Source organism: Anser anser (genome assembly GCF_964211835.1).
Source record: "Anser anser genome assembly, chromosome: 7".
NCBI lineage: Eukaryota > Metazoa > Chordata > Aves > Anseriformes > Anatidae > Anser > Anser anser.
In genome coordinates, this window is record NC_139727.1 from 14,523,133 (window position 1) to 14,537,585 (window position 14,453).

The 14,453-nt window shown below is 37.9% G+C and overlaps 1 protein-coding gene across 2 annotated transcripts in view; it reads left to right on the top strand.

Moving 5' to 3' along the window:
* The window catches only part of REEP3 (receptor accessory protein 3), a 39,374-nt gene extending 26,756 nt beyond the window's left edge, over nt 1–12,618 (top strand). For both annotated transcript variants that reach the window (XM_083843953.1, XM_083843954.1), the window contains exons 6-8: nt 4,195–4,342; nt 7,751–7,902; nt 8,650–12,618. In XM_083843953.1, the coding sequence (XP_083700079.1) occupies nt 4,195–4,342; nt 7,751–7,902; nt 8,650–8,706 (357 nt within the window). In that variant the 3' untranslated portion in view covers nt 8,707–12,618. The remainder of the gene's footprint in view (nt 1–4,194; nt 4,343–7,750; nt 7,903–8,649) is intronic.
* Nucleotides 12,619–14,453: the final 1,835 nt, after the last annotated feature.

Here is a 14,453-nt window from a genome sequence, read left to right on the forward strand (position 1 = left end):
CATACATTAGAAAAGTAAATTGTGTTACTGTCATGTTAATTTTAGAATAAAAATCTTTGAAAAATACAAATTTCAGGGTACTTAAAGATGAAGCACACTCTAGGCTAACTTTTTACAGTGTGCTAATTAAGAAAAAATTTAGGTATGAAAGAATCAGCAACAAGATGCATTTAATGATATGAAAGCTGTTGGAGCGCCAACAGCTCAGTTTTATAGGGGTTTTTGGAAATTGTCACAATGCTCAGTTCCACCAATATGTCTTGTATTTTGATGCATCTGCTTTCCAGATCTTCAGAGATGCAACTTAACTGTACACTGCAATTTCTGCCAACACATAAATTCTGACTTTGCAAGCTACTAGGGAACACTGTTTTTTCTATCGCCACCAGCAGGATGGCTACTCATTATGCTCTGAAACACACTGTACTTCCTAAAAAGGTCACACAAATACTGTTCATGTGTAAACTATTTGAAAATAATTCTTATTTTGATGGCTGTATTTCTGTGTGACTGTTAGTCATCCTCAATCTGCTACCTCTCTGCTGTTTTAATGCTATTCTAATACCCTTGCTCAAGCTTCCCCTCCTTCCTGCGTAGTGCATGACAGAGGAAGGTACCCTGCAGCCAGCTGTGGCATGCAGCCAGTATCACTATTAGCTCCGCTCTCCAGCGATACTGCTTTCATCCCTCCTCCCTGCTGGGACTCCCTGGCACACTGCAGAGGTCAGTCGTGGGCCAGTAGTCCCTCTGCAGGTTGAGAGGGAACAGAAGTACCTCCCTGTCAGCCCAGACTGGAGTGGGGAGAGAACAGCTGGGAATGTGGGTGCTGCACACCACGGCTTTGCAGCCACGGCGCTCCAGGAACCTCTGTGAATGCAGAGGCCATTCAGCACTTGTCCCATGAAGCCAAGCAGCTTTGTTCAGCAATCCTGACCACTGACGGAGCACAAGTCCAATTTAAACAAGAAAAAATAGTCCCCGAGGCAGACATACTGTGTGGTGTCTGTTTACAGCAACTTCCCTGGGTTAAGTATATAGATTATAAAAATACATGCCTAATAGCAAAGTTGAGAAGGGCATGTCATAGATGGGGGTCAGCTGCTGTAACTACATACTAACAGCTTGCTAGAATCCAAGTCGTCTCAGAAAGCGGTCCCTTTAGTAGGTTATCTTTATCAAAAATTAGATTTAGAAACCCATTACAACTTTAATTTGTGCTTCAGATGTATCACTGGTAATGAATGCGGTCTCTGAAGAAGGCTTAATATGTTTAAGGAAATACTGGTGAATAAGCAGACTTATTTTTAAGACCTGCATTTTAAGTCTACGCAAACTTCACAGTTCATCTCTTCAAAAATAAAAAAGCTGTAAAAGTGAGCACTGGAGGCAGGAGATTCCCCACGTGTAACTGAACTGCTGTGGCCAGTAATTATCTGAACTGTCTAAGCAAGATCTCAAAGGTCTTAGCATAATAAAATTCTAAACGTGAATGTTTATTTTGTTCATGCAGGGAGTAAGAATCTTCTTAAAACTTAAGATCTGTATCAACATTTAATAAAGAACACGGCACAACAGTCCAAAAAACTTAAAAATAAAGAACATAGCACAACAGTGCACACACCCCCACCCTCTCCCTTTGAAATTTGTCCTCTTTGTCTGTATGGTGATATCAAACTGATCTTGATTTGGCTGGATTGGACCTTCCTGGGGGTGAGATGGAAACTGCTTCCTGGCAGAAGGAGTCTGGTGGGGCTGTAGGAAGTATCTGCTGAAGATGGCATACTGTGAGCGTGACTGCAGCACAGTGGTGGTTGTGCAGCCCCCATTCCTCCTGTAACTCAGGCACTTCTGTTGCATCTCTTATTTTTCCCTGTTACCCTTCCAAAGTTCTTAATGCTTGCTCATTGTTATTTTAGGGCATGTTGTTTGACCTTTTTTCCACTTTGAAAAACACAATTCTGTATCCAAATACGCACTGAAAAATAAGGTCAAATGTTCACAGTTAGGATCTAGTCCTCTGTCTCCCCAATGCAGAATAAGAGATACAGGCTTGTAATTTGAATTCTTCTTAGCATGTTAATTACTATAATCTTAATTGCATTACCCTATACAATTTCAAAATGTTTGTCTTGTAGTACGTGGCATGATGAGTGAACTCACAGTGCAACTTTTAAGCAAGTGTGTCTTCCTATACTTCTGCTCAGAGCCAAATCAAGACTTTGTCGTGATGTTACAGTAGATTCTGGCCAGATTTAAAGTGAGCGGAGTTGTGCTGAATTCATATGGATTCTGCTGAGAACTGACTGGGTTCATTTCATGCCTTCATCAATGTTCAGTGATTGATGCTGGAGCCGAGTTGCATCTGGTCAGGCAATGGACACGCTGGTCAACTGGCTTGTGTGTTATAGCAGATACTGAAGGCTGTTGTTGCTGTCAAAAGAAGCAGCCCTGTCTCTCTGTTTCTCTCCATTTCTCTAGAGTCCTTGCAGCTGCCTGTCAGCCCTCAAACACAGCTGGTTTGTGAGTCAGTTTACTGTGCAAATACTTCCTGACACTAGAACTGGAGCAGTGGAAGGGCAGAATTCCTGTTGTAGTGACACACCTGCCTTAAATAAGACCTTTTAGGAAATAAAAATAGAGTGTGTAATTTATACACAGACCCTACAGCGTATACAGACTCTGCAGTGGTGCATTTTAACTTAAAGGCAAGCTGTAGCTGTGTTCTTGAGAACTGTCAGTAGGAAGAGCGAGAAAAGCAAAGGCTTCTGCTTCCCTTATAAAAGCCCCTTTCTTTTATTGTTTAATTGTGGGGTATGAATGGTGTTGTAAGAATGAAATTACATTATTCTTGCATGTGTAGGGCACTTAGTTTTACGTGTTGTACTCGTGAGTAGTTGTTAGAAAATGAATATCAGGTTTCAGCCACATCCTTACCCCCTTCTGCCTCTCCCCTAAGCTTTGGTGGCCATGCTAATTTGAGGAGTATCGCTGCGCTCTCTTCACTTTACATGGTTATTTTTAACATGAAATAATTTAACATACTGGCCTACCATCTGCAAACAGTTGTTGGCACGAGAGTGGGAACAAATGGTTGGGGTCAGTGGTGCAAGAACTGCTTTATGCTGTTGCTGAGAAAGGTGTATGGAATTGTATCCAAATACATGGTACTGATACCGAACATAACACTCAAATGAGGATTTCTACTCAAAATCTTGATTTGCAAGAACAAAATAAAATCTTGCTCAAGATGGGATTCACGCACAGGTTGGTCAACCGTCCTCTGAAATTGTGAAATTTTTTTTGGGCTTCATATGCCCAAGAATTAAATGTTGTTTTAACATGATAATAAGTAATGTGTCTGTCTTGGTTGCTTACATGCTTAAATTAATCTTTAATGCTATAATAAGATCATATGATGTAAGATGAAAGAGCTGCTTGATGACCTTCCTTTATCTTTTAACTTTCTTTATCTCCCATGTAGAAAAGATGTTAACAAAAACGATTAGAAGAAATACTAATGCTCAACTGTGTTAAGCTGTCTTTGAATGTAGTATTGGATGTTGGGTTAGTATTATGTCAGTACAGATGCACCAGTAAGAGAGCCTACTAGCCTGTAGTCCAGGCAGGACCTCTTTGGTTTGTGGTTTCAGGTTTCTGTGACCTAGAGCTTTTGTAGTGCTGCCAGTTTCTCAGTTACTTGAGTTACTGTTTCAGAGTGTACTTTTAACCCTTTTTTTCCTATGCATAATAAAATCTGTGGAGAGTAAAATAGAAAATATCAGAAATCTTTATCTTCAACAGCAGTTCTTAAAATGGAAGTGTTAAAGCCACTGTCATGCTACCTAACACTGCTAGAGAAATATGTTTGAAGCAAATTGAGCATTTCTGATGGTTTTTGTTCTTTCAAACACTTCCCCTCACCCAAAAAGCCTTTATTTGTTCAGAGTAAGGGAGTGAAATGAGACATGTGTAATGAAACAGCTAGCTTATCTGTAATTTTTTCCTCTACAATTAACATACAGTTAAACTTGGGTAAAAGCAATACTTAAAGCAAATGTGAGTTTATTGCATGCTTATGTTCAGTGAATTTTGTAGTGTAACAAGGAAACATGGGCTTAACCGTCATCAAGCCAACTTTAACATCAAAATTAAAACCTCTGCTTTGTTTTCAAAGATACTGTTGTTGTATTTCAGAGTCAGGGTGCGATAACTGAGAAACTGAGAAGTTTCAGTATGCATGATTTGACTACTATACAAGGAGATGAGCCAGTAGGACAGAGGCCCTATCAGACATTACCAGAAACAAAAAAGAAAACCAGAGCCTCTGCAAATGAACCTCCAGGTAAGTATCCCTCTAAAATAAAATAAAGGAATTCTGTTTTCCAGATAATAAATAATACATGGAAGACAAAAATCAGAAAGAACAGGAGTAATTTACCCAATTAGAAATGGAAAAAATAAACAAAAACAAACAACACAAAGACTTCTTGAATATTTGAATGGAATTGGCTTGAGCAAGACATATTGCAATGTTAACAAATGATGCACCCTGTCCCCCCAGTGCATTTTTTTCGCAATCACTAAGTTTAGTAATTTCTCCTGTCTCTGTCAGTTAGCAACAATAATTTGCCAAAGTAAAGCATAATTGGAAGTAAAAAAAAAAAAAAAAAGTGATTAATTAGTGTTTCTGTGACAAATGGACAAAAAGTTAAACATTAAAATTTATGGAATCTCCATAAATAGGAAGAGAAAACTAATGGCAATGAATTCAGCAGGTCCGCAATCATTGTTGGGTCAAAATGTAAAATCACATGTGGTGATATGAATAATGAAGGCATTAAATCGCCGTAACATACTAATGCACATTGACCCTCAAAAGATGGTGTGCAGTGACCAACATGCTTTTGCAGAGATTTTCTTGAGCCTGTGCTGCTTGGAGACTTCTGTGGAATACTGTCGACCTTACCTTCTTAAATGGAGAGGCTACAACATAAGGTGGTTGATATTTTTCACAAAAGAAATAGCTCTCTTCTAGTTTCTTTTGGCCATCCCCCTAAGTTTGTCCTTTCTTTTCACCTCTCTCTTTTGGGGAGAAGTGGTGGCTGTGGACTACAAGGCATTCCAGGAATCACATGGTAGCTCAGTGTTTCTTGAGGAATAAATGGCCACCTAAATGACTCTGTGCTGAATTGCTAATTGAGCCCAGAAGGTATCCTGTGCAAGTCAGTGTAAAGTACTGGCCAGGGAAAAAGCCCATGAATTCACCAAGAGTTGCGTCAGGGATGATGTCACTGCAGCTGTTGTGCATGAGCTATTCCTCAGCAACAGACCATTAGTTATTTCTCTGAAGCAACTTGAAAATGCTGAAAATTCAATTTTCAGTAAAAACTACTCAAGTACAGGTTATACTGTGTAAATAGTCAGTGACTGTGACATTCAATCTCACATGTCAAAATGTTTTCTTAGAGATACTTCAATTTTAACTATTTCTACTCCTGGACCGAAATCTAGTGTATACCTTTCCAGTTTTCTTTGAAGCTTCTTTAAATTAGGGATTAAAAAAAACAACAACAACCACTGGTGGAGTTGGAAATGCTATGTAGCAGAATGTTATTTTTTTTTTGTGATGTGCGCTAGGGGCTTCTGTACAAGCCATTTGAAAAGACCCAGTTGTAGAAGGACTTTGATCATTGGGTGACTGTTGTGAAAAAGGCAAGTGTCATTTTGGTGAATCAGATGGGGTGTTACAATTACAGATAAGTATTCGTGCCACTGAAAACATCCCTAGTAAATAACTATAAGTAATAGATATGATTGAAAGCTTCCATATTTAAGAAAAGATTAATTGAAAATGTGCTGGAGGCAGTGACAGGTTGTCTCTAGAATGGCAGGAGGGGCAAGTCTGCTGTGGATAGCAATGGAGCTAGGTAAGCTTGATTCTAAGTTCAGGAAAAAATGAAATGACCGAAAGAAAAGAAAGAACCTGCTTAAAGAAACATTGTTTTAAGATTAAGTGGTTATTGTTTATGAATAAAGTTGGGTTTAGAGTCTAAAGATGTCCCTAGGTGTCCGATCTTGTAGGTTCTGGAATGGCCTTCGAAAGTAGAGCTTGCCAGCGGGACCAGATTACATTTGGGAGCTGTATATGTCTGTGATGAGGAGTCTTGGCTTTTAGACCCTAAGGATCTTTCCAGCACGTTTTTAAGCAGTTTGCTCCCTCTAGTGAAAATGTTTGTTAATAACCTTGGTCCTAGTTTTGCAGGATTTAAGCAACCCTTAATAACTCTTTCACACTGTATCTGTCTAAAATGAAGTTTGGTATTTAACGTGCATAGAGTATGCAAGTATGCAGAAAGTATGCATGCAAGTATGAAGATACTAATCTAAAATTAGTTTTATATGTTAATTTCTAATAAGCGCAAACTGAACTCTGGCAGTAAATTTGAAAAGTGAAAGAGTAGGATTTGATTCTATGGGACAGAGAACTGGAGAAATGAAAGATTAGGATTTGTTTGAGGAGGGACGAGGAGGCTGGGTGAAGAAAAGTTATTTGGTATTGATCAACTTTATATAGAACTCAGAAGTAAATCATGAAGAACATAATGTTCTTACTTTTGCTTTTAGACTTGCCACTTTTTATCTTAATGTCTCTTCTGGGGTTAAAGACAGGTCACTCAAAATCAAAAAGCACAGTTAAAAGATGTGTAAGTGATGTCTAAGTGAGAAATAACACGAGACTCAGAATTTTTTCCTTATTTTGAAGGCTGCTTTGATTTTGCCCTGAACTGAGTCTTTTGTATTTATCCCAAATTGCAAAAACTAAACACTCTTCTAAGGAAACATGAAACTTCATGGCTCCTGCTAAGATACATCAGCAAATTTGTTCTTTTGGGGGGAGTCCTCTGAGAATGGAAAACCAGTATAGAACTTCTAATGGGAGCGGCAATGAGGAGGGAGGAGGACAATAAACTGGGCAGCTGGAAACCTTCTGGTTTGTTCTTTGCTATGAGATAGTAAAACAAACACCGAAGGAAGGAATAACCAAGTAAACATATAAAGTTAAGTTTAAAATGCAACATAGATTGTAAAAGGTATAAAGCGGTTTATCTATCTAATACATCTGCCTATACTTAAAATTAAGTACACAGTAATTTCATGGTTCATAATAGGGCTGGTGGAGAGTAATGTCCCATTTAGTAGCCTTTAGTGTAAAAGTAGGTATTCTTCTGGCAATTTACAACAGATTACACTGAAAGTGAAGAGGTTCTTTTTGTCCAGATGCTTGGTGTTGACATCAGTGTTATTCAGCACATTTAGTAGTGGCTGTGGAAAACTATAGGGCGCACATAAAATAAAATATAGTCGGGATCAGAAGAAGGGTTTTCATTCATCTGCAAGTTTTTTTTTTTTTTCCCTAGAATAGCCTCCAAACAGCAGTGTTGCCAAAAATCTTAAGTACTTCTCAAGAAGACCAGTGGTTTTTTTTGTAGTTCATTGTAAAGCAGAATATGGTGCCAAACTGATGGTTTAACTTTTGTAGTTAAGGGACTGCTGCATTACATACCCATGGAATGAACTGGCTTGTTTCTCACAAATGGCAGAATGTGCTGCTCCTGGCAGATTGCTATATGCCTTGTTGGTTTGAAGCGTCAGGAAGAGTGACGTATCCTTTAGATGGATGTGTGTATGGCTTTCTTAGAAAAGTTACAGGTACTTTTTATTCAAGTTTTTATACAACTGCTTTTTAAAGGTTACAAAATTCCAACGGAAAAAAATCCTGGAGATGATAAAACAGATGAAGAGGTGGAGGGGACACATTCCGAGGATGAAATGTTTGCTCAGAGAGGCCTTCGAAGAACGCAGAGCATGAAATCTGTGAAAACTATTAAAGGCCGTAAAGAGGCAAGTATGATTTTTCTTAAGTGTCGAGTTTACTTTTAAAGATGTACCTTGGCATTTTTAATAATGTCAGAATTTAACTTTTATCTTAATCTTAGAGGGTTTATCAATGATAACTGAGTTATAGAATGTGAAATGGAGAAGTAAGTGTGTGTGGTAACAGTATCTAGGCTTGAAGCTTTTGTAGTTTGGGGTGCTTAATGAAATTATGCAGGAATTAAATTAACTACACAAGGGAAAAGGGATGCTTGTAATCTTAATGCTGACACCACCAATCCCAAGTTCCAGAAATGGCATACCTTGAAAGGAGTGTAGATAATGGTGTTGTCACCTGCAGTAGAGTGTCTTGATTGTGCATATTAAGCATCTGCTGTTTTAATGGTTGAAGATAATTCACAATTATTAGTTGGCGTAGACATACGGCCTGCTTTGACTTGTAACCCACAAAGAGAAGATTTGTATGTGGGATTCAAAGAGCTTTGTGTTTGCGTGTGTCACAAACTTAAGGATGCTTCAGGATAAATGTCTATGGAATCTCATAAAGTTTGGGGGGGTAACTCTGGGAACAGCTTCTTGCCCAATTCTTTTGAAAATGTCTGTCATTCAGTCAGAGGCAGATTATCTCCCTGACTCTGTGAAGTGCCCAAAGCATGCTTAATGACACTTATTATATTGGAGTAGTGGAAAGGTAAATATTTCTGTCTGAAGTGACCTTAACTCTTTTAAGTTCTGTTTTTTTTTTTCCCTCAGATACGGTATGGATCACTGAAATACAGAGTAAAGAAGAGACCCACCGTATACTTTTAAGTTTATTGCACAATGCCTGCAAGTCAAACTGCTGTATTATAATAACTTGAATTCAGTACTTCAAGTGTTAAAGATCTGTGTATGATTCATATAATGGATATATATGAATAGATATGGTAGGACTTGGTTTTGTGAGCCTAAATGATTTGATGATGTATTACTCTGCTTTTCTGTAATTGCTTGTTGTTTAGACTTTAATCTGGAGAAGGTATTGGATGAATTTCATCACTGCTTAAATAAGAGTTAAATGAGTAACAGGAAACAGCTTGACTTTTTCAGAGGTACTGAGCAGACTGAAATAATTACAAGTCCAAGTGAATTAGCAGAAGCTGTAAGTGTTTGGAACTTGTGAAAGTCGAACCCATAGTGTCCTTTAGTTTACATGGAAAGATAGGTATACTTGATATATTCTTCTGAACTACAGTTCCTGAAAAGACCTATGTGTAGTTAAAAAGCATAGTTTAAAGGACAGCAGATGATATGGGGAAGGAGAAGGAAATGTGAGATAGACAGGGAATATCCTTAAGATCATCTTCTCACATCATATTTCCAAGCTTAACAAACTTGTATAATGCTAACAGGTACAAAATGGGGGTACGTTTAGCACTTTATGCAAAACTGGGTAGTTTTGCGCACTTACTGATTTACAGCTGCACATGTCATTTTAGTTAATTCTTAAGTAGATTAGACTTATCTTTTGAATGCCAGCAATTCTGTAGTTCGTGGTCTTTTTATAACTTGATTGCTTAAGTACACTTAGGATGCTGTAGATAATTGCAACTAACACTTAACAATATAATCAGGTGCCTTTCTGTGTCTTACAGGGCTGCGGGGTTATCTGTCTGTTTTTTTGGTTTTGTTTTCTTTTTTCTTCCCCCTTCAGCTGAGAAGATGTAACATGATTTAAGTCAGTTTTTGGTTAAAATTGTGGTAAATAAAACTTGTAGCAATTCTGGTGATAGACCTCAGGGATCTGAGCAGCCCATCAACTGTGTAATATAAGTCATACTGTTGTGGTGGCACGTATGATAGATTATTCAGGCCCTGGTTTGGTTTTGCTCTACATTTCTATAAGAAAATATATATATATTTAGATTATGTATATGTGTATATTTCTTATCATGTGGATTCTAAATTTGGCAGTGTAGTATTTTATTGCTAAAGTTATTACTAAAATATTTACATACAAATAGCTTTTTCTGAAAGTCTAGCGCATTTACTCAGCCATGTTATAACCTAGTGTCCATGGCATGACTGTTTGCACAGATTAATTTTGGAATGTCATTCAAGGCAGGGACTTGTCAAAATAACCTTTTGAGGTTCCTGTTGGTTCCATTTTCTGTAATTCTGAGAAGTAGGCTGATTTTAGTTTTTTACCGTGGATTTTGGCAAGACAAATCCACTTTTTGTAGATAGTTTTTTATTACTTGGCATGGGTAGAGATGGTGTTAATTTTCTGTAAAGGAGAATGATGTGTTGTCCCTCCTATCCTCGAATCTCAGACTCCAATCCTTAAACTTTCTCTGTATGACAGTCACCTGCAAGTCCACTGCAGTTCTTTTAAACGTTTCCTTAAGGGTCTGCTGCAGTGTTTTCTTTTTACTGTTACAGCCATAGCAGGTTTGCTGCTGGTGGGCACTTAATGGCCTGTTAATATAGACTGCAACTTGAAGTAGTCTTCTGTAGATTTCTTTGGGCCAGGGTTTGAATTTTATGGATAAAAATGCAGCTGGTCTGTATTGGCATTGCGATTGTAGGCATTTACAAGCAAAATGTAAAGCCTTGGACAGATGTAACGATATTGATAGCACAGTGCTTTTAGCATCTCCATGGAAGGTAAATGCTTTAGTAAGAAGTTGCAACATTCCATATGGGATAAGAAGGCCAAAGTTTGTTTTGCTTTACTCAAAGATGTCATTTCATGCAAGATGACAGGAAGCCTGCTCTCTCCCAAATGAGTATAGTGCAAAAATCCTGTCCTCTAACCAAAATGGCAATTTGTGATTTAGCTTTTATAATGAGCTGTTTCCTAGGGTGCGAGGAGTGGAGGGCAGTGCTCAAAAAGGGTGTGGTTCATTGCCTCTGCCCCACAAATGTTTGCAATTCTCATCTGCTTCCCTGAATGGAGGAAACGCCCAAGCAGGAAAAGTCTGTCTGTGTGTTATGGTATATAAGATGTTAGAGGAAACAGGCTTTTGTATTTGCATGTTGCCCTTCCTTGAAGATTAGAATAACCTGGACACTGAGTTGAATCTCTAAATGTTATTCTCCAGTTGAGCATCCTCCTTGAGCACTTGGTGCCACATCTTGCGCTAACTCATAATGGTTTTTTAATTAGTAAGCATGGCAATAAAATTGTCATTGCTTTACAAGTGAGAATCCTGCGTGAAAGAGCTGGGAAAGCCCTTCTTTCAGAATTCTAGTTTCTGTTTCAAGTTCATGTAGATCCTGTTTCTAGGGTTGGATTCCTTTCATGCTTCCAAGGCTAGAAGACATCTGAGTAGAAGTTTAGTCTCTAGAAAGCTCATGGTCAGTAAGTTGCTTTATGCAATGATACATACTTAAGGCTGTAACTTCTGACAAATGTAACTTGCTAATTAAGTGGTGACAGGCTAAATAAACTCCCCTTTCCTGAAATATGGATGGGATTAGGAATGCTGGCAGTATTATTCATATTAATTACTGTTTGCATGTAAATGTATGTGTTCTTGCAGATACTGTCTTAAGTGATAAATCATCCAGTGTTTTCCTAGCTATTCTTTTTGTCTAATACCGTGCTGTAAAGTGTCCCCCAGCTTGTATTTGATTTTGAATTCGTCCTGAAACTGCTTCACTATTGTTATCTTAGATTTTCTTTTCCTTGCTGTTCATTGTCAGCTGATGCTTGACAGGGCACAATGGCATAATTAGCCTTCATCCAAATGATACATATTTCTGCATGTTAAATTTAGTTTAGTCTGGTTTTGAAATGTTACACTATCTTAAACTTTGTGTACAGAGAATTTTCAAACTTTTTTTTGCCTTACAAACTGCTAAGGTCATCTCTCTAGCTTTTGCCAGTAAACTTCTTGGAAAAAAGTTAAGATATCAAATTTTGATTTAACAACCTTTTGGATTTTGGAATTTCAACTACCTATTCACATCAAATAATCTCACAAAGTGTTTCCTGAGAATTGCCTGACTGCTACCAACAAATGCTAGTATAGTTAAAGAAAAACTTACATAGGGATTAAAGGTAGTTTACAATAGAATACATATTTCTTGTAAAGTTTTGGAGTATTTCCAAAATATATCTTAACTGACTCGGACTTCTTAGCAAGAGCCTACTGTACATATTAAAATACGCAGTTTGAGACGAGGTTTAAATTGATGGCCTCAGTTGCATATAAACTTAGGCTGGACTCTGATTACAAGGTAATTGCCAATATTAGCTACTTAATGCTAATTGCTTAGCCATGTTTAAGTAACTGAATATTATCCAAGATACTTTTTGCAGATTATAATGAATTTTAAAATGAATACAAGATAATTTGGTTAAGCAGAACAGTGGAGTAAGTGCTAGATGTATTTAACATATTGTTAATAACAAAAAATGAGTTTTATTTTGGTGTTGGTTTTATTAATGGGAAGTTGGTATTTTAAAGTATTTTTCTACAAAAACACGTGTGCGCAAAGGCAATACTTCAGCGTTTTTCAAGAACTCATATTTTTGAATGCTACAGACCAGAGACTGTCTACATTGAGACTGAAGTTAGTAGCTTTAAAAAATGCAATGTAAGCTTTACTTTTTATATTGTAATAATACCTTGCTGTCAACTTGTTTACATATTTGTAGGAGGGAAAGTTTCATTATGCATTGACTTATCTTGATGCTGTCTTTAATAAATGCTGCTTTGAGCAGGACGCAGTGGATATTTTGTTACCTGAATTATGATTTACAAACCAGTCACTCTGTAATTTCTATTTTACTATTATGATTCCTGTACTGAAACAGCTTATCTAAACTTTGAGGAGACTTTTAAAACTGTTTGAAGTATGACTAAACTGTCCTTCAGGTTTTGCCATGGAGCCTGATGCTGTTTTAGACTTAAATTGAATTTACCCTGCTAAAGGCAACTTCAAAATGCAGTAGCATTAAATATTTTCATTATATGTTCTTCTCAGAGTAAAGTCAAAATCAGATGCTTAATCTCCCAAAAGAGTATGGCTTCCTAGGGAAGTGTTGGAATTTTTTTTTAATTAAAACTTTTAAATTCTTTTTTCTATGCTAGCCTTTTTTTTTTCATGCAGCATTATTGTGCTTGTGCCAAAAAACAGACTTTGTTTTGTGTTTCCTAGTGAACGGAGTTCTCTGGTACACAGGAGGAGGCAGTGAATGGGAGAACTTAGGCCTTTCCTTGTTTAAATCTCACTTCTAGTAAGCTGTTAACATCCCTAGCAAAGCCCAAACAAAACACTCGGTAACCTAGTTTTCTGGACCTTTTGTGCAAGGATTCATTAACTACTATTTATAGTTACTGTGTGCTGTGCATTATGAAAATATATCCTAGAAACAGCCTATCTGTAAGGGACCCTGCAGTGACTCAATTCCCAATGTCAGAACAGTTCATGCAGTATAAACCCTCCACCTACTGAAGAAATTGTGGCTGTTGGAAAACAATGCTGATTTATTCCTTTATTTGTTCAACTGATGTTTCACGCATAGCAGGAACATTCATGAAAGCAGCCTAAAAGCTGTTTTCCAGCTGTTTAACATGATGCTGGCCAGACCTGCTCAAAACATGATCATGTAGTAATGCTAAGATTCTGCTGTACCTCTGTCCTAGGCTGAAGTGTTCAAGGAGAAGCAGATGCAGCAATGGTGAGAGCTGTTTGGGGCTCTTTTATGCAAGAGACCTTAAGCATTCTTTATTTTCCACAGTAAGCTGGGAACACATGACTGAGCAGGAGGAGAAACCTAACAGGTCCTGTAAAACCAGTAGACTTCCACAATTATTTTCATGCTTCGTGTTCTACTCAGGAGCAAAACGGGAGCCTGCCATGATTAAGTCTACCTGTGTTTGCCAAGGTTCAGCAACAGACTGCTCTATTTGAACTAAGGTAGGAATCATGAAAGCAGATGGAGTAGAGAGACTAAGGACTTTGGATAAAACCTAGGATTTCACTACTGTCTGCTAATGTTTAGTGCCAAAATGGGTAAGGAAGCTCAGAAATGTTTTAGGAAGTCCCTGGTGTCCGTGCTGTCAGAGTTCCAAGGTAAACAGCGCTTTGACCCTCACTTAACGCTTCCTGGCCAACATAACCACAGTGTTGCATGGCACACGTGGTCAAACCCCATTAACTTTAATTCTCCTGCACTAAGAAAACTAAGGGGAGATCATCCTAGCTTATTGCCTCAAAGGAAACGGACTTTTTCATGTGGTTGAAGAGAGAGGCTTAATAAAGCAACAAAACAAAGCACCTGTATAAAGGTAGTGTAATAGTAAAGCTGCATTTTCAAACTTAATACTAGGAAAAATACAGGTATAACCATTTGTGTTACAGTCCAGAAGGCAATTATTGCACCAAAGAAGGCCACTTAACATGCTTTTGTGTCACCTCCTCCTTTCCCCGGTTCCAACTAAAAAGTAGTACTGTGTCTATCCTTAATGCTGGAACAGCCAACTTAAATAACCGGAGTTTCTTCTGTTGCCCATAGGGTTGGTCCACGGACCTTTTAGGTGCCACTGTGGAAACTGGATGAAAGC